Source organism: Centroberyx affinis, unplaced genomic scaffold, assembly GCF_046629955.1.
Source record: "Centroberyx affinis isolate AG114_WGS23_722 - 3 ecotype Tasmania unplaced genomic scaffold, CSIRO-AGI_Caff_v1 ptg002234l_1, whole genome shotgun sequence".
NCBI classification, from domain to species: Eukaryota; Metazoa; Chordata; class Actinopteri; order Beryciformes; family Berycidae; genus Centroberyx; species Centroberyx affinis.
The window spans coordinates 134,329-152,500 of record NW_027280531.1 but is presented as its reverse complement, the minus strand read 5'-3'; the positions used below and the strand labels follow the sequence as shown (position 1 = coordinate 152,500).

General features: G+C 42.6%; 1 protein-coding gene across 1 annotated transcript in view; it reads right to left on the bottom strand.

The window, feature by feature from the left end:
* adam12b (ADAM metallopeptidase domain 12b) overlaps nt 1-18,172 on the bottom strand; it is a 73,655-nt gene that overhangs the window by 51,043 nt on the left and 4,440 nt on the right. Inside the window, exons 2-3 of the mRNA XM_071532698.1 lie at nt 7,362-7,471; nt 4,335-4,408 (exon numbers count right to left, since the gene is read on the bottom strand). Coding sequence (XP_071388799.1) covers nt 4,335-4,408; nt 7,362-7,471 — 184 coding nt within the window. The remainder of the gene's footprint in view (nt 1-4,334; nt 4,409-7,361; nt 7,472-18,172) is intronic.

Sequence of the window (18,172 nt, the reverse complement as noted above, 5' to 3'; positions counted from 1 at the left end):
GATCTCTCTTTGTCTGGCCTGAGCCCGGCCTGAATGAGTGTACTGGATAATTATATAGCTCTTCTGTGGTGCCACATATTGAGAGAGATCATTGCAATGTCAGCCCTTCCTCTCTACGCTGTTATTGAAATGGGCCGCATCTTTCTTTCCCGTAGAGAAACCCACCGAGGATGTTGCTATGGGGATTTTCTTTGTCACAAACATAATGATGTTGTTTAGATGCGGCCATGTGTTTCAAAAGAGCTCTTTCCTCTCTTCTTTCCTGCCGCAGAAGAATGAAAGGAAATGTCCTTCTGTAGGGAGCTATGGGTAAACTACCATATGAACAAATCCAAATATTGCCAGAAGAAAAGCAGAAAAAAACATTTTAATAAAAGCTGGGTGGTTAAAGACTTGCTGAATGGGACTGAAATGATTGTGAGCCTTGCAGTAAACAACATAAGTGATGAAGTGTATTATTAAAAGTGCTTCTGTGTATGTATTGAATATGCTGTAAACTGGGTTTGCAAATGGTTCAGTTGCTAACATCATCTAGCAAGCCAAGCACCTTAACGTTATTGTGTTCATAGAAGACATGATGACAGCTTCAAATAAAATGCTAATTAATTAGGTCTAATTAAAACCTGAAATTGTGCACTCACTGCTGCTATACTGTAACACCAACTTTAATATCTGTTGGTTGTGACTGCATACTCCAACTGGCTTCACCAGACAGGACAAATAGGAAACAAAACTAATGCTAATTGCAGAAAATTTCACAGGGCTTATCCTGGTTAAAATCTACATCTTTTGCACACACACACACACACACACACACACACACACACACACGCGCACGCAAACTCCTTGGTCTCCCAGACAGTGCTATTGAAGTCTTTAATCAAGACTAATGTGGAATGTCCCGTACAACCATCATTAATCATTTGCAGCTAGCCAACATGCTATAGATCACTGCTATACATCAAAGCAGCCACTGCTGGCACACGCCTGCATGTCTGTCCAGCTGTTTGCACTGTACAACACATCAAGCTTTAAATACTGTATATCACATTGCCACTCCCTTTGCTCGTATAAAAAAACATGACAGGTTGTTAGCGAAACATTTTCCATTTTTCAGTGTGTTAAGTGACCTCGTTTGCTCTGCTGTAAATTGGCATATGGAAAACAGAGGGTAATATGTAATGGCAAAATAAGGACGGCACAGAAATGGAATGGCACCTCGGTGAATTGTCACTCTTTGAATCTTTGAATTTAACATCAAGAAGTATTGAAGGATTGCTCCTCCAAGTCATATAATATTTCTAAAGACATCCTTTGAATACACTCATCCACTTTGCCTTCACAGCTTGGCTGCTCAGTAATGGCATGAACAAAATAGGGCTTGGGAGTGAAAAAAGAACAGTGGAACATTTTAAACAATGATGTGGTGGGTTCTGAGTTGAAGAGAGGTACATGAGGCCACCAAATAAAATCAGCACTGCTGGCACGTACAGTTATTTGGGAATAAATGAGAATTTGGATCCAGGAAAGAGGCCAGTCATTTCAAACTCACTTCCCAGTGTGCTGCCCAGGTACAGAGCTGACAGAGAGCCAAAATCAAAACTAACAGAAAGAATACAAAAGCACCAACAGAAACTCCAAACTGACCTTTTTTGGCACAAACATTTCCATAATGGAACATTTTGAACCGGGCTTAGCAAGGTTCTTACTGGACTACTGCGATACACTTGTGGTGATACCCTGTGAAAGTTACAAGGAAGTGTGAGCGTCTGGGAAATACATTTTTAACGGAGAGTGGGCAGCCCACTCACCGCTTGTATTTTTTTTTTGATTCAGACAGCTGGAAAGCAGATAGGGAGACTGAGTTAAGGGAGACACAGGAGAGAAAGCGAGGGCACACGTGCGGCTGCAGAAGCGACTCAACCTCTCAACCCCCCGACTGTCTGGGCACACTGGGAAATCAAACTTAATGCAAGCTGAGGCATCTATGCAGAGCGGCTATGCAATGAACACAAAGTCTACAAGGCGCACAAACAGAGAGACACATACACACACACACAATAATTATCTCAACAGGGACTCCATTCAGTCTCGGTGTATGCCATCTATGGATGCACTCACCTCTCTCTCTCACACACACACACACACACACATACATACTCAGGAGCCCATGTTGATTTCTCTCCTCAAGCCTCCAGTAGAGCTTGCTGTAGTCAAGACTACTTGGGACAGGGCCAAGAGGCGGCTACCAAACAGCAGTTTATTAATTGGATCTGGTAGCCTGTTTATATTGGGCAGGACCTAGATCATTTCACATTGGCCTTGGACCAGGTGTGCTGTGCAGCGGTGCCAAATGTGGAAAACGTATGGACTCAGCAGATTCAAGCAAAAAAGGATGAGCGCTTACAGTAAACCTGCCATAACTCAGCACAAAGAGGCAGCACTTACAGTACTAAGCTCTTAAGTTCTCTGCATCCACATCTCTTTGCTCACTCTTTCAGAACACCAACACTTAAAACCAATAACATGACTCGTGTAGAGCATACGCACCGTCTTGCTATAAATTGCACACTAAGTGCACTCGACCTTTTCCCCTTAATTCAACGCTTTTTAAAGGTCATACTAAATTATTCAATAAATTTGTTCATATCAGACTGTAACACCCCATGGTTTTATTGCCGCTAAAAAGCAGCAATAATAAAATTTCCCATGCATAGAGATGGAAAGAATAAAGTCTGAGTGCAAGTACAATTTTTTTGACATGCAGTATGCCAGTCGCAACGAGCGACCTCCACGACTCCACACATCTCCTGCATTTCTAATGAGAGGATGTCATGACTTCCTCATCTCTCTCTCCGGCCCAGACAGAACGGTTACAGCCTCAACAAAACACACACACACACACACACACACACACACACACACACAGAGGTCAGAGACCACCTGTTCTGAGCTGGCTGAACTGGCAAAGCGATATCAGAGGACACATCTGGCCTGACAGGGAACAGGCCGGATGGGAATGGCAGCATGCTACCGGGCACTGGGCTGGTGATGGATGACTCACAGCTGATACTGGGGTCAGCTGAGGTCAGGTGGACGACGAGGGGGAAGAAGGGTCAGTCAGGATCGTGTTTTTCGTAAGGAGCATGTGATGTCTAGAGGGGGGAAATTTTATATAGGAAGTTTTAACTTTGTTTGACAGGTAAGATATGGGGTATTGTGTTAGTGACTATCTACACACTTGGAAGAGTAGCTTGAGTTATGGGTGAGATGAAATAAGACAGGAGGAGGAGTGTTTTACGGACTTTATGTACATCCGTTTGGATAACAGACTGTCTGCTGAAATCTCTCAGCTTTAGATTTTTATAATCATTTTAGATTCCTAACATTTTGGAGGGGATGTTGGACATGGGATGTAAAAGAGAACATGGATATGTGGGATCACAGAGACAGCATGATAGGTATTAGTCAACACTGTCAGTATCAGTGAGGATATCAAGTGGCCCGGTTACTTTTACATTTCTATATCCCCGTCGAGGGCTGCAGCTGAAAACAGAGCAGCCTGAGAATCTCCGAGGTCTAATCTGTATTTGTTCCAGCGTTAGCTGCGATAGGGGTCTGTCCAGTTATGCACCACATCTATCAAGCTACTGTCAGTATCTGTATCCACAAAGCCACAGGGTGAAATATTATGTCTCCACTTGCTCCCCTGGATAAGTAACATTGGCAGAAGCAAGGCCTGAGTCAGCAATGTCATTCTTGTGAGACTGTAAATTGCCCCAGACATGTAACCTGGGATTTAAGCACTCTTTCTTCTGCACTCCTACAGTGCTTTGGATTGTATGGTATATGGAACAGTTTGTGCGTGAGTGTGTGTGTGTGTGTGTGTGTGTGTGTGTGTTTAAAACTACAGATTTATAAACTCCACATGATCTCCCCCCCTAGTTTCACAGTTCAGCGTTATTTTCCACAGACTGGAGGGGAGTGGGATGATGAGAGAAGAGGGAAAGCAAAGGAGAGGGAGGGGAGGACAAGCATGTCCTCACAGCTCACTTCTGCCTTATTCTTTATCAGCTTTCATCTTTCTGCCCTTCAGAGAGATTGAACCATAAAAGAGCCCTATCACTAGAGGACATATTACTTTCTCCTTCCTTGAATATACTATATCATCGCCCGGACCCATACAACTTCCCCGTCTTGCATATTGTAGCTACAACTCTAGTCAGTCATAGCTGAGGGCAACCTGTGAGTTTAGCCATTGTTTGTCTGTTTCATGTCCTTTTGTCCACAATGTGTAGAGAAAGAGTAATGATATGAAGCGGAAGAAGACTCACTCATTTTTCTCTAGCACCAGGACCAGCTGTTCACCTTCCGCACCGACCAGCAAGTGGAGTGACGCAGGAAATCTCTGAAATACAAACACATGACAGGAGTGGTGAGGGGTCGCCCAGGTCTCACCCATCCTGCCTGACGCACATCAAGCTGTAGACTATGGATCAGCTTTTATGGGAAGCTTCACCCTACTGTGACACACATGCTGTATACAAAGCAGGATGTGACAAGGCACGGCAGTGTTGGTGAAACAGGAAGAGAGCGTTCATGTCCTGCAGTTCCCAGCAGGTTCATGTATGGCACAAAGCAGGTGCCATGGACTCTACTGTATATACAAATGTACAACTTACAAGTTGTCCATCCAGACAGTCTCTTTTCTCCACTGCCCTTTTCTGTTAATAATTATAGGTACAGAAGAGGCTAGGCTCTGCAAAAAGACACTAACCTAGTACATGAGTTCAGTATTTGCCAGACATCACAATATTGTAAGTGGTTTCTGCTTTGGTGGAGACAGTTTGTTTGTATTTCAGTGCAGGAACAGTTGCAATGACTGTTTGCATATTTCAGTGCTGAATGACACTTAATTTCTTCATTTTCAGCACTGTTGATTTATAGCTGCAAAGACCCATGGGAAATGAAGGTCTGACGCTGCAGATTTCTCTCAAGATTTATGGCAAAAAAAAAGAGAACAAAATGTGTATGCGTGTGTACACTAATAGTCCTACACACACACACACACAAACACACACACACGCACACACACTCCTAAGGGGGTGCTCAAAATCTCAACGTGGTCTTTTCCTAACAAATAGCTCCAGACGCCTGCAATGCAAAATGACTTGACAGTGTTCAGAAAAAGCTGTCGTCTGAGTGTGGGAACAATCCCCATCTGGTAGGACAAAAACAAAGTGGATTCATGCCTAAGGTCTGTACTGTCATCAGAACACACTTACAATGTGGGGGAGAAAAAACAACAAGAAGACAGAGAGAAAAACAAGGGGAAGCACAAAAATGAAAAAAAGGGATTCACATATCCAAAGAAAAGAGACAAAGAAATGGGGCGACACCTAAACATTGAGAAATGGAGATAGCTGAACATGCATATCCACCCACCTACCTTCACCCCTCCACACACACACACACACACACACACACACACGCACAAAGGGAGACACACGTTGACAACATGTCCCTATGAGATAACAGCAGGACAGATGAGACTACACCGAGTCCAGCTGGGGGTCTGTTCAGGTAAAAACCCTCTGTAGTGAGGTGGCCTTCAGCTCGATCTGTGATTCTGTGTGTGTGTGTGTGTGTGTGTGTGTGTGTGTGTGTGTGCACAGTTCATGTCAGGTCACCCGATCAGCAAAGACTGTAAGTAATGACTCTGCAATACTTTACGGTTGCTCGATAACCTTTTATTGGCACAAGGACCAGCCAAATAAATCTCTTATACGGGGAGGGATAAGTCTTAGTGCAATCTCTGATAAGGCAATCACTAGCTGCCCTAGCGGTCAGTTTAATTTGGGAAGGTCGGTTTGCAGATAGCCTACTGTAAAACCCCCGCCTCTCCTGAACAGAAATACACTATGTCAGCAGTGGCTGGTGGTTGAACCTGTCAGATGGAGTTGATTGGATGGTTAACAAACGACTTCCCTTTAATAAAGCTAAAACTATTCAACTAATTAACATCGCTGCCCTTCTCACACTGACATTAAGAGACTAGCGTAAAGCTGGAAAACCCAGCTTTCTCAGACGGTGATTTCCCTGCATCAGGAAAAACGTTTGATTGCTGCGGGAGAGCTCAACACCTACGCATTTCCCTCATCTGGAAAAGTTTCCTTAAGCTGCAGCGGGGGAAGCCAAAATTTCAAACGTTTTCTTTTCCAGCTTCAGTGGGCTGGGGCATGCTGGGTCTCCCTGACCGAAGAAGTTCTAAGGCCACAGGTGTGAGTCCAGAGAGTGCGGGTTTGACTCGGCTCTTTTCAACCCTATGCATATTAGCAGCAGGAGTAGTAGCAGCAGTGTAGTGTTTAGGGAGACGCAGGTTCAGCCTGTGTTGACGAGCATCCGTCCTTGAGCAAGACACTGAATTCTCACCAGCTCCAGGGGAAGCATCAATACTGTATCACACCAACAATTTTGTTATTAATGTAGTTTGCTTATGGCTTGGCTTTTCTAAATGGTGATAAATATATTCATGATGGTGCACTTCATGCAGACGCCCCTATAAAATGAGCATCTATCTTCATATATATATATATGCATGTGTATCTATATACTTATATATCTTAAGGCCTTTTTCATAATTACCCCTTTTCTTTTCTTTCGTCTTTCTACGATACTGTTTTAATCTGTTTGTTTTACTTTGTTTTAATTAGTTCTTGCCTATGCTGTATCTCTCATCTTGCATTGTAAAGCACTTTTTAACCTTGCTTTGTTCTGCATTTTTAGTATCTATCTATCTATCTATCTATCTATCTATCTATCTTTCTATCTATCTATCTATCTACCTACCTACCCACCTGCCTACCTGCCTACCTGCCTACCTGCCCACCTTATAGCCCAGGAAAGACATACCACAGTCAGCAGGGTGTGACAAGGCTGCTTAAACTCCCAAACCATATCAGTATGGCGGGTTCATGCACTGCTGACTTGTAGAGCTGTTGAAAGGTTGACAAGTTTCAGGAATAATTTCACAGTGTGTACTGCCTAGGGGGCTAACTCATACTCAGCAAACAAAAGAGGACATATTCAAAACAAAGGAGAGGGAGCTCGCGAGCAGGGAAACCACAGAGGGAAACCAGCAGAGGATAAACAGAGCTGAGGAAGGGAATTTCTACAGAAGAAAATCAGGCAAGCAGGGAAGCAGGCTGCAGGGGAGGGAGGCTTATGGTAAAGGTAAACAAAAAGGCAGGCATCTGTACTTGGCTGAGCTCTCTGAGGCACATTGGCATCGGCTAGGCTGCCCTCTGAGCCAGCTCATTAGCATTACGCTAGTGCTGCTAAGTGGCCTTGTGAATATTTACCCTGGCTGTGAGCTGGCTGAGAGGTCTGCGCTCCTTGCCCTGCAGCAGCAGAGGCACTGTGGTCCCATGGCGCTCAGGCCCCCGCCGTTCAGCCTTGTCCGGACCACTCCCTGTAAACACATCAGTGGAACAGATTAAAGACCGAGTGATTACTGATGATGGATTAGAGCGGAAGATTCACCCCAGACTTTACCTCTGACCTTCACTCATTACTTGCGTTTTTTTTTGACGACAGCAAATTCCTGCATGAACATTTCCCCTGGTCAGATTTTGAGAACACTGCAAACACTGCAGATACGAAGCAAGGCTATGGATTTTGTGTCTAACAAGCATGCAGACAAAGGGGTCAAAATATGGGTCAATATTACTCTGTGAAATCCTCAATAATTCAAGCACACCAATAATGTTTCAGAGAAAAAGAACTTTGCTGCAAAGGCAGGCGGACCTCAGACGCACCGCACTGCACTATTAAAGACTGTGGACTGTGCTGCTGAGAAAGAGTAAAAGCTCTCTCTTGTTCCTGTGAGGAGATGCGGTGTCCCCCAAAGGGCCTCTGCAATACGACCACAGCCACAGACAGTGCATCAATAATAGATGCTCTCACAGTTTATGAGGAACTCAGCCCTTACAGTATCTCTAGACAGGGATGGAGCTAAAAGAAAAACCCAGGCAGAAATTAAATTGGCCTGCCTTGTTCTTATTTCTCCATCTTTTCCTCTTTCACTTCGTACAGTAGGTCAGAAACTGCAGCACATGCTTCCCTCTCCTCTCACTTTCACTCTCAAACATATAATTTTACTCTTTTGTATCGTAACACTCTCTCATGCTCTCGTACTGAAGTAAAATTAGCAAAGTTAGAAACCAATTATTTTAATTAGCTGAAAAGACCGTTCATTTAGGACACATACAGTATGGGACATATATAGCATAGCATAGAATATAATAAACCGTATCAGTGGCTTCAAGCGGAATGTGGGAATCGTAATCAGAACCCCCTCTGCTCTCTCAGCGTCTCTCTCTGCTCTCCTCCTCTTCTCCCACAGACTACTGTGGGCCGTCCATATGCTCCCATGGCCTTCCTGAGCGTGTCTGTACTGTAACAGGCCCAGCGGGGCTCCTGCGAAGCCCAGTAGAAGTGCTACAAACCCACAGAGGAGCGGAGGGATGGAGCAGAGGAGGGGCGAAGCTGTGGAGGAACGGTGGGGTGGAGGAGTGAAAGTGCCAAGTCGGTAGAGGAGAAGAGAGAGGTTGTTGAAAGTGAGGCACCTAAACACCTAAACTTATTTATTCAATGATTACTCTGTTCACCTGGCCTTAGAATATGCATTTGGCCTGATTTCAGACAAAACAATATAGTGTCTCATGAATTCTGAGGCTCATAAATGCTCTGAATCATCAAGATAACAATATTAAGCACTTTGTCAAATAAATATTATGAAAGTGGGTTCATTTCTGTGTGTATGATGTGGTTATCCCTAATTTTTACCTCTACATAGTCGCGCGTCATAATTTTGGGTTAGACATAGCCTTAACAGTGTCCCTGACTTTATGTTTTTGGTGAAAGCAACATATTACCAATCAAATTAAAGCTTAGATGGTTGGGCAATTTTCTGTGGCCATTAGAAGCCTGCTGTTTTTCACCAAATACCTACAAATTGGGTAGATTTAGTAAAGGTCAACCAATTTGTTTTGCAAAATTTTGCAATAAAAAGCCATTTAAGCATGGATAAACATTTCAAATCATTAAAATAACCATTTTAATCAATTCCTCATGCTTAAATTATGCAAAAAGTGTGTTTATGGGTCTCTGTACAATATATGGTTCAAAAGTTGTGGATATATTTGATTTTTATCTGTTGTGATATGTTGTGTGTGACAAAAATCAAAATGGCCACCAAATGAACGCCTTTGGACATTATTTTGTGATAGGAACATCCAGATTTGTTTACTTGGCATCTTCAGGGTTGCAAAAATACGGGTTTCCCCTCTTCCTACTAGACTAACCCTGCTATCACCAAAGACAGACTGAGAGAACATGTTTACAGGACATGTTCGCTGATGTCTTTTAACCCCTTGAGGTATGCGGATACAGTGTTACATTCGTGTGACTGCATGTGCATGCGTAACTTCATGCACATTTGCAGGGTACAACAAGAGTTCAGTAGCACACTGAGCCTCCAGTACTGCCAGGCATAATATTTGTTTACTTTTCCCCCCCTCTCCCCTCGCAGCTGGAGACGTCTTCATTTTCGACCGCTCTGTCTCTTAAAAGACTGATGCTGCTGTCTTTGAAGATGAGACTGAGCGATGACTGCCGCACCGCCACAACTGCATTTCTTCCAACTTCAAACAGTCTGCGCGACGGAGTGTGCTCTGCGCTCTCACTGTGGCCCAGACTCCCCCATTTATCCACAGTGCATAATAGCCTAACAAGGGCATGAAAGGGACCTCCTATTTTTTTATGGGGTATTTGAGCACGTGCCGACAGTAGTTTGTTGATTTTAGTGGTGCGTGAAAACCGCGTCAGAGGGAGCAGTATAACTGAGACCACAGACTGTGGCTGGAGTATCATTAAAAAGGCGCTATAAAAAGAAAGCCAGGCAGACATCTTGTTAATAAACGCCTTCAACACTTCCACTGGTCTCCCTCACAATTCATTTAGATCTCTCAGATACTGAATGAGTTTGCATTAATTAAACAATACCAATGCAGGGAAGAGACTAAATGTGTGTGTGTGTGTATGTGTGCACAAGCACATTATGTTTGTGTGTGAGTCTGGGTGTCTGAGTGTGTAGCAGGCTGCAAGCAAGCAGAGTGAAAATGAAAGTGTGTATGCAACATCCTTCATTGCTCCCAAAAAGAAACATTCCCTCCAAGCAGGGAAGAAATTTGACATTCATGATCGTTCTCATGGGGTTGATCCTCCTTGGGAACCTTTGGAATTCTAAATAAAACTGGGTTAATCCCATATGTTTTCTGGTGAGTATCTTGATTGCTACGGCAACCACAATCATATTCCCATATTCGACACAAGGGAAAATCAGCTGCGGGTCATGCATCTGAAAACCCAAGTCTGTTTGGCAGCCAGAAACATCGCTCCCCCACTCTCTTTATAAATAGCCTTGCAAACTAGACCTCTTTTAAAGCCCACTGTAGGGTGTTGATCTAACAAGGGGAACTCTGATCTGCCATTCTGCTCCAAGCCTGAGCAGTATTGCTAATTGGCTGGTAAATAATTTGAATTCACACAGTGGCAGCTGGTGTCCACTTTGCTCAGCGAGGGAGAGACACAGCCACCGATATAAACAAACAAAATGGCCCACAATTACTTGATTCAACAGGAGGGTGTTGGACTCAAAGTCAACCTCATTACCTACTCTTATGGTACCTGATGCATCAAAGAGGCTTTCCAGACTTTTTCTAATTAATTTTTTTATTTTTTGGAGCAGAAGGAACGGGGTGGGAAGTGGGGATGGGGGATTAAGGCCAGGCAACTAATATACATGTATAAATAATAAATGAAAAATGACTACGTGCGGCATTATTTAGGCTGCCTTTCGTTTCTAGTACAAACAGAATATATTACTTTTCATTCACACCTAATACATGCCCAATCAGCAATGTTCCCATCCAGTCTCTCTCTTGAGAGGAACAGTATAGAGAATAGACAGGGGGGATGTAGGAAGTGGGGAAGGGCAACAAAAAAATAAATAAATAAGCGATGAAGGGCATGAAAAAAGGCATAGGCAAGGTGTTTAGAGAATAGAAAAGGTAAGCAGAGGGGAGAGCGAGAGAGAGAGAGAGAGAGAGAGAGAGAAAGAGAGAGAGAGAGGACGATGGCTAACTGTCCAAGCTCGTGTAATTTTAAGCACATCCGAAATGGGGCTTTAGAGACCTGCACTCTGGTTATTATGAAAACACATTTGCATACAAACTACATACAGTACACTACACTATATGAAAAGGAAAAAAGATTATACCCTAGCCTACATATTTTGATCTTTTTGAACATTTTTAATGCGGTTCACTAGCGGTTTTATGTGCCAGATAAAAGGATTATGTAAACATAAATGCCACAGTTACCACACTGTACAGGAAAATATATTCATCATTATTTTACATTATTAATACAGTACAAGAATTTCATCAGTTTTTGTGGATTGAGAATGGTTATGAAAATGGGATGCTGGGAGAATCTCAGGGTGAGGAGTGGAGAGAACAAGACACAACACATGAAAAGTGTTGTTATGTTATCTTTTATATTGTGATCAAGTCAGAGCTTTGTCATGTTATCTGCTCCTCACAATAGGGGCCTGGTCTCCACAGCTTTCAAATGAGTTCAAATGAAGAGTGAGAATACACAACTGGGCCCTGGAGACATTACTTTTCTGCTCTGCCTCAACACACCAGGAACAACCAGGTCCTTTAATAACACCGGATCAGGGGGTGAGAACTGTCATTATGGATTTAATAATGAGGAGGATTCAAATTAAATGGTCTGAGCTATCTTTACAAACATCTTACCGCCCTGGAACAGACTCAATGGCCTGGGTTTTATCTCCAGCAGCATCCACTCTGTCCCTCTTCAGAATGCCAAAAGCTGGACTAATCTGAACCCTTGCTGTGGCAGCAATGGTTTGATGTATGTTTAGGATGCTGAGACCATGGAGGAAGAGAATAACTACAACTAAGGCTGAAAGATACTAATTGCGATTAATTGACAGAATATTGCAATTGAGATTTAAACTGGGATTCATATAATAAGTTTCTTGTCATACATTTTTTAGAACTTGTTTAAAGAAAAGTGATTTTGTTAAAAAAAAAAAATAGATGCCAGTGTGCAGGATTTACTGAGTCTGAGTATGATGAAAGATTTTGATCCATGGACTAAAGATTACCTGGAGCTCTAAAACATCTTGTTTGGAAATCCATGTTGGATGCCTCTCTCTCTTAAAGATTTATTTTTTGGCATTTTATGCTTTATTTGAGAGATATAGTGAGAGAGAGACAGGAAGGTATGGGAGAGAGAGCAAGGGGAGGACATGCAGCAAAGGACCGCTGCGGGAAGGCCTGAGCCAAATGGTACGCGCCCTACTCGGTGAGCCACCAGGGCGCCCCGCCTCTCTCTCTTAAGCATTAATTGCAGCCTCTGCTATTTGGAAATTGCAATTTCAAATTTTTTTTTTTTTTGGATTAATTGTTCAGCTCCGACTAGAACTACAACTACAACTACTATTGTCAAATCCCAACAGGGACTCCAGCCTGTTCTCTATGCACCCTCCAAGCGTACGTCTTCATTCCCAGCTACGCCCACATTACTCAGCCACACAGCAGCTTCACCACCGGCTCCATCTACAACCTCCAGTCCTCCATTCCAATCGCTGTGATAGAATAGCAAATGCCCCCAAAGAAAGGATTTCCAGCCAACAGTGATTTACTGGATGAGCCACTTCCAGCAAAGACGTGGAAGATGATGGCTCCAACTCACCCACATGAACCAGGAGAAATGAGTATAACTGCAACCACTGGACTGCAGTGAGATAGATGTTCTTATTAGCTTGGAAAGGTCGACTGTTTCATGCCATTTTCATTTTACTGGCCTGTTCACAAATACATTTATAGCAGTGTTTTACTTTTTCAGCAGCATTTAATCATTTCAAAGCTCTAACGCGTGTGTGTGTGTGTGCGTGTGTGTGCATGTGTGTGTGCATGTGTGTGCGCGTGTGTGTGTAAGATGAAAGTAACCCCTTGAGCTGAATAACAGTGTTGCATGACTGATGTAATTATCATAAATGAAATGATCAGCAATTAGTACTTAGTAAATACATTGGTAACAAGTGGGAAGTACTATGACACTGTAATGATAATAATAAATCCTAATGATTCACTTCATACAACTGGTGAACATCATTGTGACACAACAGTCAGGCTCTATTGATTTTCTATAGTCAGTATGTAAATTATAGAGCAGTATGCAATATCATTATCTGAAGTGTGTGTATGTATCTTGAGGAGGAAGATACAAGAAAGGTGTTGCAGTTTTATGATTCAGTGAATGTCTTGGTAGCTTTCTCAACTTCCACTTCAGATCCCAGCAAACTGCATCATCTCTTGAAAGAAATCTGAGGATTAAAGATGCTAAAATGTTTTCATCTTTTAGGTCAAAGTGAAACAAAGGAGCTCTACAAACACCTTAGCTAAGCTCTCTGTATACATCCAATTACTGATTCCTTATGAAAACACCACTGACCTAAATACTGCAGTGGATGCTACACCTACATTGTGCCCTCAGAAATAAAGAGCCCTCAACAAAGAGAATGGCGAATGAAGTGGCTTTGAAATACAGTACAGCTCATGACTATCTTAATAAAGACTCATTCATGGTATTAAAAAATGGCATCCAACTACCCTTTCAACATCAATAAGATAGTGAGATCTATGGGGTTGCCGTTGAATTTATTTGATCAGCAAAAAGACTGAGTCACTTCAGAAAAACACATTAATTCTTACTGTCTTTCATATTTGGAGTACTTTGGTCTTGTCTTAATGTGAAACCCAACACTGAAATAAGATCCGGATCTTCCTTCATAACAAACACTCCTCCTTCGAACATTGTAGTTATATGGTTTAGACATCACATCAAAGACAGCATTTTACAATTCCTCCTGTTAAAGACTCCTGATAAATCCTTTTTACCAACAGTAAAAGGCCCCGACGCTGACACAGTTCATCTCAGACATAATGTTCCTAGACTAATGAAACCCAAGAAAAGATAGACAGCAATGTTTAAAAAAGGACTACAGTCAAAGCTCTCTGAAGTGCTCACTAAAGGCTGGATATAAGTAGAGTGATGCTTGATGCTAGAAGCAACTTAAATGAAAAGGCTCTTACAACTGAAAAAAAAATAAAAAATAGCACTAGTGAGACATATCTAGGCTTCGCTTCTCCAAGGAGAATGAGTGTAAAAATATGTTCTTCATCTCTCAGCGCTTCATCTTGAACAGCACACTGAACTGTGGCTTACATCATGTTGGTTCAGGTTCTTCCACAAAAAGACGGAAATTACAGTGGATTCAGCAAGACACTGCCCAAAGTTGTAATTGCCTGCTACTGGCAATGTTCAAAAGAAAAACTATGAATACTCTTTTCAGAGATGTTTTTCCATTTTTTTGTTTAGGAGATTTAATTTGAGATGAGGTTAACATAAAAATATGTATCTGCCTTGCCCTGCGTCTGCTAACCTCTCTCTAGCAAGGGTGGAAACAGGGTGGATAATTGAGTTGCTTTTTTAAAGTTTACTTTCATTTCATGACGTTTTGACTGAGCATGACACTGGAGCAGACTGGAGCTGGTCGTCTACAGCAGTGATTCTCAACCTTTTTCATATCAAGGACCCCTAATGTAGTACAAATTAGGCCCACAGACCCCCATTTCACCCAAATCTGAGAATATTTTTATCGTTAGATACGATTTTGTCCAGAATTCCATGACTATCTGTATTGTAGATAGAGATAACTATGACCAAAAGAGTCTACATTTTTTCTACATTCTCTATTTGTATTACTTGTACTTCTTGTATTACTTACTTGTACTTACTTGTATTACTTGTACTTCTTGTAAATTAAATAATGGTGAAGTTCAAGAATTCATCACTTTGCTGGGCACCCCCTGGAACCCCCTCAAGGACCCCTGGTGGTCCCCGGACCCCACGTTGAGAAGCACTGGTCTACAGGGGTTGGATGTCAAAGGTTGGAAGTTACAAACCAGGTTATTTCTTTGACAAGCCATAAAACCTTGAGGTGAGAGTAATTGTCATATTTTTTTATAGAGTAAATGTTTAACTTTGCAGTGTTTTCTTAATAAAAGTTAATGTATGATGTGTATATCCAAGAACACATATTTCAGTTGAAATGGGGAGAAGGTTAGCTTTAATTCAAGCCTATTTCTGAGTTGCTAGGTTTAGCCACATGGAAGCAAGCTAACAAGTTATTTTAAGAGGTAAAATGGGGTTGGTTGTCTCAGTGCAAGTGGGGCTGGTTGTCACACACGCTGTGATTCCTTTGATTCTGAGGAGCGAGTTGAAGCTTTCATGATTTTCTTTGAATGTAAGCAAGGTTCATGCTGATAGCTCTACTGTTGCTGTCACACATGCACACGCAGACACACACGCATGCACATACACCTCTTGTTTGTTGAAAAAAAAAGGATGTTGTGATTTTTGTTTTATATGCTTTTAACTTCAAGAAATGCTTACATGTTTTAAATGCTCTAAATTATTTTGTTGCTGTGTAGCTGTAAATAATGTGCTGCTTTCTAAGATGGCACATATCTTGGGGAGTGAAATTGAGGAGTATTATAGAAAAATCATGAAATAGTATCAGTAATTAATGGGTAGATATAATAGCTCCAGTGGTTTTTGACATTTTAAAACTAATTTGGTGTCTCTAGCATGAAAAAGAAAAAAGCTATAAAAGTTCAAAAAATTTTTTTTGTTTTATCCATTGGAAAATACAGGGGCAGCCACGCCTGCAGTCGGGGCTAGCTGTGTCTTTGATGGTTAATAAATGTTTGTCAAAATATCCTACAAGTATAACAGAGATATCAATTTCAATCCAAGACTTTAAGCTTTCTGCTGATGTTAAAACAGATTTTGCGAAAATGTCTGTTTTCAGTTACCTTTACTCTGAGGACATTTTCAATAAACTACCTTTTACTTTACTAGATTTTTGCACCAGTAATTTTAATTCTACTTAAGTTTCAACAGTAGCCTACTTCTACTTAAACAGGATGTTTTGGTACTCTTTCCACCCCTGCTCTCTGGCTCCTTTCCCACAGGCGTCTCTATACCTCGAAGTAATGGAAAGGTTTATTTAGATGCACTGAGTGGGACCAGTTGTCCAAAGCAGAATGAAAAAGAGATAGAGAGGAAAGGGAGAGGGCTAAAAGATTTGCCATGCCATCCAACCATTATGAGCTTATTATTCACAGCAGAAGGAGGGACCAGGGAGCCCACTGGGACAGAGAGAGAGGGGGTGAGAGAGAGAGGGGCTGACAGGCAAACGGAGACAGATCGAGTCCCAAAGCCCTTTGCAGGAGTTGAAAATGTGAGCGTTCCCTCTTTGCCTTATTTCCACAATCCCTCCTTCTATTAGCAACTCCCTTACCGCTCACTTTCCCCAGTGATGACACACTCCGTGGTAATTAGAGCTGAAGTTGAGGGGGTGTTAATCCTGGTTGTGGGACCCCCACCCCCACTCCAAACAGAACAGCCCATTATGGGCCTGATGGGGTAAGCAACAGGGTCAGCGGATCACAGTGAAATAATGGTAATAGGAGACTCCTCAGAGTGGGTTAGTGGGATTTGCCTCTGTGTCCCACTCCCATCCTGCGGGAGCAACAGTGGAAAAGCCAATTCCCATCTTGTCCTCCACAGACTTGGGCATTATGTCTCCGAGCTATGGGGATTTCAGCTTGGAGGATTTGGGGATTTACAGGAACTTATCACACATGCTGGGTCACCTAACAGCCAGCTGTGGAGGAGAAAGGTCCAACTCTGACTGAATGGCTTTCAGCGTTGAATGTTTTCAATAGTAAAATCCTTAAATTCACCTAAAAAATATGGGTCTGTCACAAGCACCCAAAGGTTTTGTATTTTTCGGGATTTTGCAAAGCTTGCAAGAAGGGAAATGCGTGCATGTGTGCATGCATAGAGCCACATGAACGCACACACACACACATACAGATCTAGAGGCCTCAAACTGCTGCGGGCAAAGCACAGCCAGCCTCTGCCTCACAGGTTTTGCCTTACAAACGGTGTTTCACTTCCTATAATATTCCCTCAGTCGTTAAGAACAGCTTCTACTCCCCTCCTCAACATCTTCCAGAGTTTAAAGGCTGATGGTTTAAGAGCATGGCTGGACTCCAATCAACAACAGTTCATAGCAAATACACTGACGCAGCAGTGTGATGACCTTTCAGTTGTGAAACTATTGATGCAGGGCGTCCTGGTGGCTCAGTCCGCTGGACAAATGCATGATGGGTCTGAAGCCCAACTCATGCTATTTCATCAATCACTTTCCTCCCCAGTTCTTACTGTTATCCCTGCAAAATATAATATTTCTTGAGAAGGGCAAACTTTTAAAGAAAAAAAAAAAACCCCAACAACAAACTACTGTTCCATAGAATTAATATTTCCCCCAACACTTCTGAAAGTATAAGCCAATATATTCCTTATTTCTTCCACTACACCTCAATCCTCTCATTCATTTTAAATCTGAGAACAGACAATTGCTTGTGTAAACCTCAGCACACCTCACACACTTTCAATATTCCTTCTCATTCTGCATTCAAGCATAAATATCAACCGCTTGGTGTTCATAGACAACAAGTTGTGACAGCGTCGGCTCCATGTTTTTTTTCCCCCTACTCTAACTCTCTTCATTACTTTTCCTTCCCCTCTCTGCTCTCTCTACAGAAAGTGAGCCTCTCTCCACAGCGTCCTTCTTCATCCCAGAGATAATTGTCTGTCCAACAGAAGCATCTGAGCTTCACAGCACGTATGAGCCGTTCACCCGCTGCAGTAAAGGGACGAGAGGGGTTGGCATCTGCCTTTGCACCTCTCCCTGTATGTCTTGAGTGCTGATGGAGTTCAGGGCCACCCCATCCCACCCCACCCCACCCCCCTGTCCCACCCATGACCCCATCTGAGTGCTTTCTGTCAATGTTCTGTGGGTGACGGTCTACAGCACTCTTGCTGTCTCACACCCAGCTTTCTCACACTTCTGCAGCATGATGTGAAGCCGTCCCTTCCC